The sequence below is a fragment of the Oncorhynchus mykiss genome, chromosome 13 (assembly GCF_013265735.2).
Source record: "Oncorhynchus mykiss isolate Arlee chromosome 13, USDA_OmykA_1.1, whole genome shotgun sequence".
Classification (NCBI taxonomy): domain Eukaryota; kingdom Metazoa; phylum Chordata; class Actinopteri; order Salmoniformes; family Salmonidae; genus Oncorhynchus; species Oncorhynchus mykiss.
In genome coordinates, this window is record NC_048577.1 from 45804934 (window position 1) to 45817766 (window position 12833).

At 42.8% G+C, this 12833-nt stretch overlaps 1 protein-coding gene across 2 annotated transcripts in view; it reads left to right on the plus strand.

Annotated features, from left to right (window-relative positions):
* The first annotated feature begins 8198 nt into the window (after window positions 1–8198).
* The window catches only part of LOC110486558 (alpha-1,6-mannosylglycoprotein 6-beta-N-acetylglucosaminyltransferase B), a 68155-nt gene continuing 63520 nt past the window's right edge, over window positions 8199–12833 (plus strand). The window contains exons 1-3 of one of the 2 annotated variants that reach the window (XM_036941276.1): window positions 8201–8475; window positions 8611–8738; window positions 10418–10530. In XM_036941276.1, the coding sequence (XP_036797171.1) occupies window positions 8671–8738; window positions 10418–10530 (181 nt within the window). In that variant the 5' untranslated portion in view covers window positions 8201–8475; window positions 8611–8670. Of the gene's footprint in view, window positions 8739–10417; window positions 10531–12833 lie in introns of both variants that reach the window. The other variant, XM_036941277.1, reaches the window with a different exon arrangement.

Sequence of the window (12833 nt, forward strand, 5' to 3'; positions counted from 1 at the left end):
CTGATTGCCAGATGGTGAAATGTGATTCATCACTCCAGAGAACCCATTTCCACTGCTCCAGAGTCCAATGGCAGTGAGCTTTACACCACTCCAGCTCATGCTTGGCTTTGCGCATGGTGAGCTTAGGCTTGTGTGCGGCTGCTCGGTCATAGAAGCTCCTGACGCATAGTTATTGTGCTGATGTTGCTTCCAGAGGCATTTTGGAACGCTTTAGTGAGTGTTGCATCCAAGGAGGGGTGATTTTTTTTTACGAGCTACATGCTTCAGCGGTCCCATTCTGTGCGCTTGTGTGTCCTACCACCTCGTGACTGAGCCGTTGTTGCTCCTAGACTTTTCCACTTCACAATAACAGCACTTAAAGCTGACCGGGGCAGCTCTAGCAGTGCAGAAATTTTATGAATTGACTTGTTGGAAAGATGGCACGTTGAAAGTCACTGAGCTCTTCAGTAATGTTACATGGAGTGGAACAGGGAAACCCAAAAGCAGACTCAGACGAGACTGGGATGAAGTAACCAAGGTATTTATTGAAACACGGGGAAGATGGAGTGCAGGCCAGGGGAAGCTCAGGCGGGCTGCAGGAAACCAGGTGCGGCGGCTGAGGCTGGAGCGAGAGGGGTTGGGATAAGCAGGTCCGGAGGGGAGGAGGGGTTGGGATAAGCAGGGTGAGCAGGTCCAGAGGGGAATCCAAGGGAGCAGTAGAGTGGGGAATCCAGGACAGAGTAGCAGGATGAGGAGACAGGAACCAGAGTCAGAGCGGGCAGAACTGTAGCGCAGAGGAAAAACCAGGTCAGGCAAGGAAACCAGGCACAACAGGATCTAACTACAAACATCTAGAACCGTAGATAGACCGAGCAGCGATTAAGATCTAGCAGTGTGGAAGTGGCAGGACTGAGTATTTGTAGAGGTCTTGATTATGGAACAGGTTGCAGCTGGTAGGGATCTGCTCTGATTCCAGCACACCTGTCTCCGCACACACAATCACACACACACACAGAGGGAGAGGGAGAGAGAGGGCACTGGGGGAGTGGTGGCAGGTCAAGGAGACACAGGATGAGCAATAGAGGGTGTGGCAGGAGCAGATGTAACAAGTAAGGCCATTGTACTGCCAATGTTAGGGTATGGAGATTGCATGGCTGTGTACTTCATTTTATGCACCTGTCAGCAACATGTGTGGCTGAAATAGCTGAATCCACTCATTTGAAGGGGTGTACTTATGTATGCAACTCTACTTGCTCGCTAGCCTAACTTCCTTTCATGGGCAGCGATACGCCATGCCTGCCATGCCATGCCTAGCAATCTACATCTAGCTTCATAATGAACTTCCATCCTCTCAGGCCAGGGGCACAAGGTTTACATTTAAGGTTAGATCAGAATCGCCGTTCTAATCATTGGTCAGTACGGAGAATTAAATAAAACCACAAGTCCATATCTCCATCGATGGCTAATTTAGGAAAGGGACGATTTTAGCTAGCAAGCTAGCTAGCCACCAGAGGAAAACAACACAACCATACGTTTTTTTTCTGTCAATAATGAAGTTTGGATTGGGCAAATCCAAACTGGCTTCCCTTGACACGCCAGCACCACACACAGCTGAGCTCACTCAGTTTAGCTCAATGCTGATTGGTTATTATTTTTTATTTTTTTTATCAAGGGATGACAAATGCTCGCTGGCTTCCCTTGCATTCAATGCTACTGGCGGCAACAATGTCATACCCTTTTTGACCAGACAGCATCAGATAGATACCCTACACATACTGAGACAGAGGGGTGCTGTTTTGTTCGTTTGGATGCTTTCTCCAGTGAAATATGTACAGCCTCTTGCGAATTGAAGGAAATGTATGAATTATAGATAGACAAAATATGTTTTTTTGTTGTTGTAAATGTTTGGGAGAAGCCTGGCTTTCCTTGGCATCCATGAATACACGTCCCTGGGTCTATGTAGCCTACAGTAAGTAGGCTGTTTTTATTTTAATGCAGTCATCTCGGCTTTCATTTTAAGCTGATTTTTATCCTTCCCTTGTTTGTAACAATTGCAAAGACATTGGCAACTTTATACTTGTAGTCAACTTCGTTGTGAAGTTATTAGTGGTCACAGAGCTTCAGATAAACATTGTGGTTTATATGTTTAGCGGAGATCTTCTGTGTATAAAGTGACAAGGTAGGGAAAAACGCGTCTAACGACAGACTTAGCTCCTCTATGAGTGGTCTGAGGCCGTTGGTAAATAAATAGAGTTTTCAATTGAAACTTTAGTAACGATGGTATTGGGACGATGCTCCTACGAAAGGTTCTAACTATGAACTTAGCCTTAAGATGCTTTTGGGAAACTGGGCCCAGGTCATTTGGTTCTGCTATTAGATAAATAAACAAAATATCTGACATTGTATTCCCATTTGAACTTTGCTGTGGTTTAAGATGGTTGAAAGCATAGTGATAACACATTGGAAATTCAACTAACTTTTGTCTGTCTTTTTTTAGTGGGTGAAAATAGTTTGTAATCTCATTTATCAACGTCTCAACCAAATAGGACCCAATTAATTATCCACATTGAAATGACGTAGTGTGCTCAGTGGGATGTTACTACACTGAAACATATTGTCTTCATTGAGCCACTGCAGACAGAGTGCTGTCTGTCCAGTTGCGTGTGGCCATATCGACCATTGTGTACATGATGAATCAGCCCATAGAGGTGATGGAGGCGATAGAGCCCCTGAGAACAAAGGCCTCCCTCTGACTGTCAGCATGAGTCATCATGCCACTGGCAGCACATCACTGTGTTGGCTGTCTATCAGTGTCATTAGCCTGTATGAGTAACTTCACCTAATAAGCAATCAACCCCAGAATGAATTACAGTAGATCAATGTGTTGACTCTTCATTTCATCTCATAATTTCTACTTATTTTCCCACTTTAATGGAAGTACGTCACAACCATTCGCTGTGATGGTCTTTCTATAGCCTAATTGTTATTGGTGAAATTGTATATTTGGTGTTGACTATTTGTTGTCAGGAGATGTAATTTTCATCATATGCCCTCACCAGCTAGGTTAGTCATCATTATGAAGCCATTAGGACATCAGAGGTATTTTTCTTCCAATCTGTCTGTCAGTTGAATTAGCTTCAGCCTATCCCAGGGTGTTTATACCATATGCAAATGTCTGACTGCCACTTCTGTTGTCATCGCACCTAGAACATCATAGTTCCTTGTCACGCTCTGTTACTCTCAACTCTCCCACTGAGGAGATTTAATTGTCTGAGACATCAAGTCAGGGGGTGTAATTTGACTTTAAAAGTATAGAATTGCCAGGAAATGGAAAACCCTGAGGATGGCACTTGAGAACCAGAGTGATGATTTGCCGTCCCATTTCAGAAGTGCTTCAGCAGTTTTGTCATTTCAATCAATTGGTTTTAGTGTAGGTCACAAAGAAAGTTAAGTTGAATAGCTTTTGAGACAAGTGGAAATATGTAAGTGTTTGGAAAATGATTATTGAATGATGTCTCATACCATACCAGACATTTATCCGAGAATTATTCACAGCGGATGGGTGAAATGAACTACACTCCAGTCAAACAACAAATCTTGTATAAAATATCCAGCCTTTCTCAATAAGAAATTCTACTCATAATAAGGCTGAGTCTGTTGAGGTTTGGTTCCCTCTTGTGTCACAGTGGTTAGTCACAACTTTTGTTTCCCTATAGGATCGGATGCCCTGCAACTCTCCAATCTTGCTCCCCTCTTCTCCCAGATGTCTGACAGAAGAGCTGTGGGGGAAAATGCTGGATGGAGGCCAGATAATGTGTATCTAGGCCACCACTAAACTGTGTTTTATTCCATTCTGATCAGAGCTACAGTCTGTATGTAGGCCACTCACCACTAAACTGTGTTTTATTCCATTCTGATCAGAGCTACAGTCTGTATGTAGGCCACTCACCACTAAACTGTGTTTTATTCCATTCTGATCAGAGCTACAGTCTGTATGTAGGCCACTCACCACTAAACTGTGTTTAATCCATTCTGATCAGAGCTACAGTCTGTATGTAGGCCACTCACCACTAAACTGTGTTTTATTCCATTCTGATCAGAGCTACAGTCTGTATGTAGGCCACTCACCACTAAACTGTGTTTTATTCCATTCTGATCAGAGCTACAGTCTGTATGTAGGCCACTCACCACTAAACTGTGTTTTATTCCATTCTGATCAGAGCTACAGTCTGTATGTAGGCCACTCACCACTAAACTGTGTTTTATTCCATTCTGATCAGAGCTACAGTCTGTATGTAGGCCACTCACCACTAAACTGTGTTTTATTCCATTCTAATCAGAGCTACAGTCTGTATGTAGGCCACTCACCACTAAACTGTGTTTTATTCCATTCTGATCAGAGCTACAGTCTGTATGTAGGCCACTCACCACTAAACTGTGTTTTATTCCATTCTGATCAGAGCTACAGTGTGTATGTAGGCCACTCACCACTAAACTGTGTTTATTTCCATTCTGATCAGAGCTACAGTCTGTATGTAGGCCACTCACCACTAAACTGTGTTTATTTCCATTCTGATCAGAGCTACAGTCTGTATGTAGGCCACTCACCACTAAACTGTGTTTTATTCCATCCTGATCAGAGCTACAGTCTGTATGTAGGCCACTCACCACTAAACTGTGTTTTATTCCATTCTGATCAGAGCTACAGTCTGTATGTAGGCCACTCACCACTAAACTGTGTTTTATTCCATCCTGATCAGAGCTACAGTCTGTATGTAGGCCACTCACCACTAAACTGTGTTTTATTCCATTCTGATCAGAGCTACAGTCTGTATGTAGGCCACTCACCACTAAACTGTGTTTTATTCCATCCTGATCAGAGCTAGAAAGTCTCAGTAAAATAGAGCTATTGATTTTTAATCTTTGTTAATGACAGTGAAACTAAGGAGTTTGATGATACATGATCGGGGAGTGTGAAACAACACAAACATAGGGGTATCTTTTCTAGTTAACACAGTCACAGCTCAACATAAAGTCATCACTTTTAAGGGTTCTATTGCCCTTCCAGAGGGGCTTTGAACTCGCATGAAAAGCAGACTGAGATAAAACTAGCGACAGCAGCAGATAGAACAAAGAGAGTAGCTAGGGCTCTATTGTTTCTACTATATGGTTTGTGCTGAGCGCTGTGACTGAGCACACCAGGTCCTGAAGGTTGTGCAGTACTAACATGTTATGCCTTAAAGCCAATTTTGATGCATGCACACATGCACACACACACCACACACACACACACACACACACACACACACACACACACACAGCATCTCGTCCTGACATATCTTGCTACAAATGTGTGTCTGCTCTGCAATGAGTTTCCTTCCTGTCCAAACAACTAATGTGAAGGTCATCAAAAAGAAAGGAGGACCAAGGCACTGCTCATGGAATGAATTAAAATGCCTATATTTGTATGGCATGTTCAATGAAAACAAAGATGAAAAACTCTGACATGTTTTGGCTGCCTGGCCTTCGTCAGGGAGTTCAAAAATATGATAATGCAATATCCTCTTTTGAACAGCTTTTTCCAATAAACCCTGATTTGAAGAGGGAGTGGTTACAGAATTCATGGGACAACACCTAGTAAGCAATACTATACACATTAAAAAGTGAAGTACTGTAGTACTGTAGATATGTTATCAAAATGCAAATCACAGCTAGAAGCATCACAACCTCTAGAAAAGTAGTTCTAACCTTGAATTTGACTGGGCAGAGTGGTAAGAATAGGAGAGACATCTATTTTATAGTACACTAGATCACAGCAGACATGGACCACCGCAATCTAAACATAGCCGAGGGAAATAGAGCAATATGTCCACTAGATGACAGCAAAGGGACCTCCTACGACCCTACAGGAAAGGTGAGAAATCCATATCTTCATTTAAACCAGGGTACTTAATGGCCTGTAGTTGTAAATCCAAAGACTTTCCCTTTGGTTTAAGACGGTCCCATTTTCTAATTGAGGCCGGAACAATACCTGTAGCTTGTAGGGAGGCAGGGTTGCCATGGTGTAAGGACTTGTAGTGCCTTGCCATGGGGTAGTCTTCATTGCCTACCCGTATGGCGCACTTGTGTTCCGCTAGGTGGTTTTGAAGGCGTCTCTTTGTTCATCCAATGTATAATACCTTGTGATGGACATTCAAATCTGTAGATGACACGAGTAGTATTGCAGTTAATGAAATGCTTGACTTGATACTCTGTTTTAGAAGCTGTGTCATCAAAATTATTTTTCTGTGCATTATTTCTGCGATGTTTGCAGTGGTTGCGTTTAAAAGAGCTGCCGGGTTTGTGGTCTAGACAAGTCTTTTGAGAGTTACCAGGAAGACTAATTTGTCATTTAGTGTAGGACATCTCTTAAAGCTGGTGGCTCCTGGAAGACTTTGCATAGTAGCGTATCGCTTTGGATGATTCCCCAATTATTTTTTATGTTTCTTTTAATGTTCTCTGCTTCAGTGCTGTATTTTGTACCAAAGTACACTCTCTCTGATGTATCACGAGGCACTCCCCTTCGCAACAAGTTCTCTCTATCAAGTCGTCCGGCCATTAAACCTGGATCTTTCAGGACCTGAGCGCTGTAGCCCTGGTTCAAGAAGCAATTCTCCAATTCAGCTGTAGTCTTTTTCCTGATTCTGCGGACTCTTTGGAATTGGCCATATGGAATGTTCTCTTTTAGCCTTTTGGGGTGGTAGCTGTCTCCGCTCAGAATGTTATTTCCATCGGTAGGCTTCCTTAAGATTGATGTGTGCAAACAAATGTTGTCATTTTTACTGATGTCAAGGTCGAGAAAATGAATGTTATCCTTCTGTCTAGCTATTGTGTACCTTAGCAGCTTCTGTCTACCCAAACCTACTATTGTGTACCTTAGCAGCGCTTCCTCCTTGTTTCTACAAAATAATGTGAAGGGTTGAACTTGTCATCTTAAATGTATGTGAGCTGACTGTCAATGCCTTTGAAGCCAGAGCTTGGGTATAATGCCAATCTCCACACCATGACCGTACCAGGCCTGCCAGTTGTGTCAGTCTGATTCGGGGCTCATAGGGCTGCATGAAAATGGTTGCCATAGCAGCAGGGATGTAGATTGCTCTCTGTCATAGTAGGGATGGCCCTGGGTGACCTCAAGAATGGCCGCCTCCTCTCTGTCTTTCTGTCTCTTCTCTGTGATTTATTGCCTTAACCCAATGACATACTCCTCTCCCTCTCCTCTCTGACTAGTCCTGCAGGTGCAGGAGCACAAGTGGTCAGGCTGGTCACAGACATGTTGATTTTCATGGGTGTCTGAATGAAATCTAGGGATTGTGACAATCGGTTTCATCTATCTCTCCTCCAGTTTTCAGGTCTCATATCATTAGTTATCATATTATATATAAAACATTTTCACTAGGTTACAAAACGCCAGAGGGAGGATAGGTGATACATTGTGGAAAGGTGAGATCATTCAACTTTGTGAGTAACTTCTGCCCATTGTTACCTAGCTATATATTAGAATAGTAGAGTAGATTATTAGCAATTGGATTCATAGAATGGGCCAAAGCAGGCTAGTCTAACAGGTGCAAACTCTTCACTGATGCAAACTCGTCAGGTCCTAGTCCTACCAGTCACACTGCAGCTGTCATAAGACACTTTCTTTGAGTGTCCTCACATTCAGACCATTGAGTGCTGCTGTTGATACACTCACCAAAAAAAGAAATGTCCTCTCACTGTCAGCTGCGTTAATTACAATGAAGATCTGTGAAGTTATTTGGATATATATATATTTTACGAATTATCTTTGGAAGACAGGGTCCTGAAAAAGGGACGTTTCTTTTTTTGCTGAGTTTATGTCTGCTCAGCTGCTGACGGCAAAGGGAACTGGCCATGGTGCTGAAAGTAAAAAAGTAGGCCAAGGCGTCAACGGATGTGAAAAAATCTGGTATGTAAATTTAAAGTAAATTATACTGTCCAAAGACTAAACATGTATTTTGTTATTGAATAGCTTGTGTGCCTTTAAATGAAAACTGTAGGAACTAGGCTATCTATGATGTTGGCTTTCTATTCTAGAGACTAATTTACTGCTATTTTGATTTAGGCTTCTGTGCAGGGCTGACTGGGACATTTTTATGAAAACAGGAGTCATTTGTCCTGCAGTACTGAAACTTTTGATTGTATGTATCACTCGTTAGATGGCGCTGCACTGAAGACAGTTCTAGGCTACTTGCACAATCTGAAAATACACCGCCAGAAAGCGACACATTGTGTGCTCACTGGTGAGCAATGGACTTTTACGCTCGATAACTCTGCTACCCTTTTCCCAACTTGAAACACATACACGTTTACCATGTTAACATGGAGAGGAGTGAACAATATTACTTGTGTTTTTCCAACAGAACGACTAGGACTCCGGAGTCAGGGTTAATTTACGGACTAATTTAAACTCAGCGGAAGCAAACTATTGTATGCAGCTGGGTAAGCGGAGTGTATTCCTGCCGAACTTTACTAAACCAAGCACGTGCAGTATTGGTTATCCGATTCCGAAGTCGATGTATCGATATTTTTAAAGCTCTATTAATTCACAATGACTATATTTATGTTTGCGCTTAGGACACTTTGTGAAATATACACAATGTTTGGGGCTCTTTGCGTTTTCTCCTTCTCCGGAAAATGAGTGCTGTGAACACAGACTATTCAACTATGGTGAGAAGATGTCTTTTGACGTTCAAACCATTCAGGTAAGCATTTACATGTAGGCTACTGTTCTAGTGGTCTCGATGTACAGGCAGTGTTCTCTCTCTGTGTAGCCTAAGTCTGAAATTGAGTTGAAAAAAAAATGTGTTACCCTTATGAAAATGAGAACGTCATGAGTAGACTACAACAAACTCACAGTGGTCAGGTTGCCTTGACAGGAGTACACACCTGTGATGTCATAGAGGTGTGAAAATGGATCTGTCATGTCAGAAACATGTTATGACAACCTCATAAAAGCAAGGAGTAGGCTAATGGCATAACAGGTCAAGGTGCATTGCAGATAGTGCACAACAAGACTGAATATGAACTACATATTTCTACAGTAGTTTGCCTGTATTTTCCCCTGTACACAGAATGACATGCATGTACCTACAGTAGGCCTATGTACTTGACACTTGAATCAATTTAGATCAGTGCATTGTTTCAGAGCTCTTGGGCATACTCTGATCACTATGGTAAACCTGAACTCTGCCAGCACTCTAAAGGCAGTTAGGCTTGTGTCTACTGTGAATGAATTCATGTGTGTAGAATGTTGTTCATTGACATGCAAGCACACAAAGGAACAGATCAGCTGACAGTAGGTGATATCAACTAGTTATGTGTATTTCTGAATACACTGGTTTTAGCTTTCATGAGCACGAAACTCAGCTCTTCACCATTAGCCCAAATATTGGACAGTGATGAAGTGTGACATCGCTCTTAGGCAGTAAGAGTATAATATTTCCTCTGAATTAAATGAAGCTCTCTTTTTAAGGGCTACCCTTAGGATGAGAAGAAAGAAAGCATATCATAACCCGTGTTAAATGAGCAGCAAGTGATGTGAGCTGTGGCGTGTAATATGTAAATCTAGCTCTCCTCTGGAGGAATGGGCCGGAATGGTTTCAAATATTTCAACATTTGCATGAGCATTTCTCAGTGGATCACTTTTTTTCACGCAAGGATGTCATCTACAGTTTGAAAGGCATCTGTTATGAGCATTCATTTCCACCCACCATTCTGAACATTTGAAAATGTCTACAGGGATTGTGGTTGCAGTCACACATATGCAACTGTAATCCTTAATGTTATACTTTTTCAGTTGACTTTTCATACATTGTGTAGTACACAAGACCCATGTACTGTATGTAATATGCCATTATCCTTTGTCCACAACCAGATCCCCAGCATTGACGTAGGTAGATTAGTTAAGTATGATGATTGATTGATAATTGATCCATCTCTAGTCTTGACAATTGGATTCTCTGCACTCTGTTAAATGGCAGGAAATGCAGTGATGGGATCAAAACACTAAGTGAAACCTAAGTGGACTCAAAACAAACGAAGTAAAATAATTTGTTTTCATGATGCCGTCAGCTCCCATTTGCCGAGCTATACGAGGTGCACCTGACTACCCTCATGAAAAGAATTGCAACGCATTAGACAAATGGCCATCGAATTCAAACTTGTCATCTTTAAGTTTCTTTGTTATTTTGCATCATCTTCTTGTGCCCCATTCCTTTTGTACTGTACAGCTCTTTTGCTTTCATTCTGACAGTTGACCCCCCCCCCCCTCTTCTCTTCTCCCCTGCCTTAACTCCCTCGTTTTTCTCTTATTGTTCCCCCTGAGTTCTAACCCTGAGTCTTGCTCTCTGTCTCCTGGCCGCCCTGGTCCCTGTCCCTGCAGGATCTTTGTGGCGGGGATCGGCTTCTTCAGCCTGTGCTTCCTAATGACCTCCCTGGGGGGGCAGTTCTCGGCCAAGCGACCCGGAGACACTCCCTTCACCATGCGGGCCGAAGGTAAGCTCCAGAAAACAGACATTACAGCGTCTCTCTCTCTCTCTCGGTAAAGCCTGGCAGCCTCTGACTACATACGTTCTCTGCACACAATAAACACGGATGAACATGCCGAGTGCAGCAGAAGCCCTTGATTGCAGGCAGCCGGCTGACAGACCTCATCAGTCTGCTGCTCACCAGGTGGGGGTTAGGGGGGCTGGGGAGATGATGTGGGTCTTGTTACCCTCCCCTCACCTCCCTGTAGTCTTGCTAAGATGTCACCCCCTCCAGGTCTTTAGTATTCACCCTAGTCAGTGTTCCGTGCTCTGGGAAAGCAGGCTCTTAAATTTCGGAGCAGGTTATCTGTGTTTGTGCTATGTGCCCCTGCATTTATATCACAGTGCACAGATCATTTAGAAGAGTCAATGTTAGCTTGGGTACTGTTGCCTCTCAGCTTTATTACAGCCTGACACTCTGCCCTATGAGGATGAGACAGTGTCAATGTGGGCATTATCAGGTGACATAACCACCCAACAGAACAATAGAAAGTCAAGAGAACTCAGAATTATTCCTGTGCCTTGTTGTTTTACAGATGATTTGCTTTATGGTTTGTTCAGCAGTGATGCATGCTTGTAGACTAAAATGCTGCTGCAGTGCAGTGATAATACACAGTACAGTAGGAATCTCTAGTGACAGCTTATTTGTCTGTGTGAAAGCCTGATCTAAAGCAGAATCCCTCTCTGTCCTCCAAACTGTGGATAAAATCCATAAGTGATGGATAATCTTCATATAATGTAATCTGCCGTGCTGCACGCCAAACCCAGCAGAGAGAGAGAGAGAGAGAGAGAGAGAGAGAGAGAGGGACGTGGGCACGCAGGCAGGCAGAGGAAGGCTGAAACGCAGCCTGATAAATTAACCACTCACAGGCTGCAGTCTGGGGAAGGCATTTGGCCCTCAGCTCATTAAACACTGCCTGCTACCCAACCAGGGAAAGCCTTGCTAAGTAAACTCTGAGCTTCTGTGTGTGTGTGTGTGTATTGAATGGGAAGGATGGAGGTCAGTGTTCATTGGAGCAGCACCAGGATAGTAGACACCAAGTCAGCTACTTCTGGCCCCAGGGGTGACACAGAGAGCCTGTTGACTGTGCGATCTGCTTTAGTGATGAGGATCTTTTAGTGCACCCGCGCACACACACAATTTGTGTTTTGCAAGAGGGAGGAAAAAGGCTAGGGGCCAAGTAAATGGGGGATATTTTTACGTATTAGTCCAACTGAGCATAGAAATATATCCCAGATTGACTGTGACGGTAATCATTTAGTAGAGCTCATGAACGGACCCGTAGTTGATAGAGGAGGAGTTTAGATGTAGATGGACAGGAGAGGAAGTATAGAAATTAGGAAACCCAACAGACTGGTTTCTAACGTAGGGAAGAGAAGTTTGCTTGATGAAAGGCGTTCCCCAGTGAACAGTTCACTCTCCCTCAGCAGTTTGTTTTTATAATGGAACACACTTGCAATGCAACCACAGGATAAAGCCTAAATAAAACTGTGTTAGGACAGTCTACTGTCTACTGTTTTCTGTTCATTATAGACAATACAGTCATTAGAGGCAGCCTGAGCCTATCATAACATGTTGTCCATAATGTTCTTTCAGAGAAGTCTAAATTAAATTTGAGTAGATACGGTATACTATTATACAATAAATGATGCTGCTGTAGGCTAGTGGGAGGACTACAAATCAATGAATCGTTTGTAGATTCTGCCCAGATCCTGTCTGTATAGTATCCAACTATGCAAGCTTTGATGCTATTTACATTGGATGATCTGTTTGTCTAGGGCTTTATGGGCTTGTTGTGTGGACAGGGAGAGAATTAGCAGGCATACAGGCTCTGTTGTAGGATTCTCCCTGGTCGGATTAGTGACCACACTGGGGATATACACAAAGTTATACAGAATTGATACCCAACAATGAAATAGAAAAGATTCCTAAGGTTTCATACAGACAGTTTGAATTTGCATTTCAGTTACCTCCACTTATTGATATGTATCAATTCAGACTTGTCTGAGTCAACATCAATACCACTCAATATATTTTAGCCTATTCTCAGTGTCTGCTGTTGCTCTATTCTTATTGATAGTACAATATTGTACTATTTGCTTTTTCTGTTCCGTTGCTTCACCTGGCTACACCCAGTAGGCCACTGAAATAATGTCTGTATAAACGTTTACCCCATTATTGGTGCAGGTTAACATTTTTGGGGGTGAGTCTTGTCCGTGATGCAGAACTGATTGATATCCACTAGATGTGCCAGCTGCAAAGTCAACATG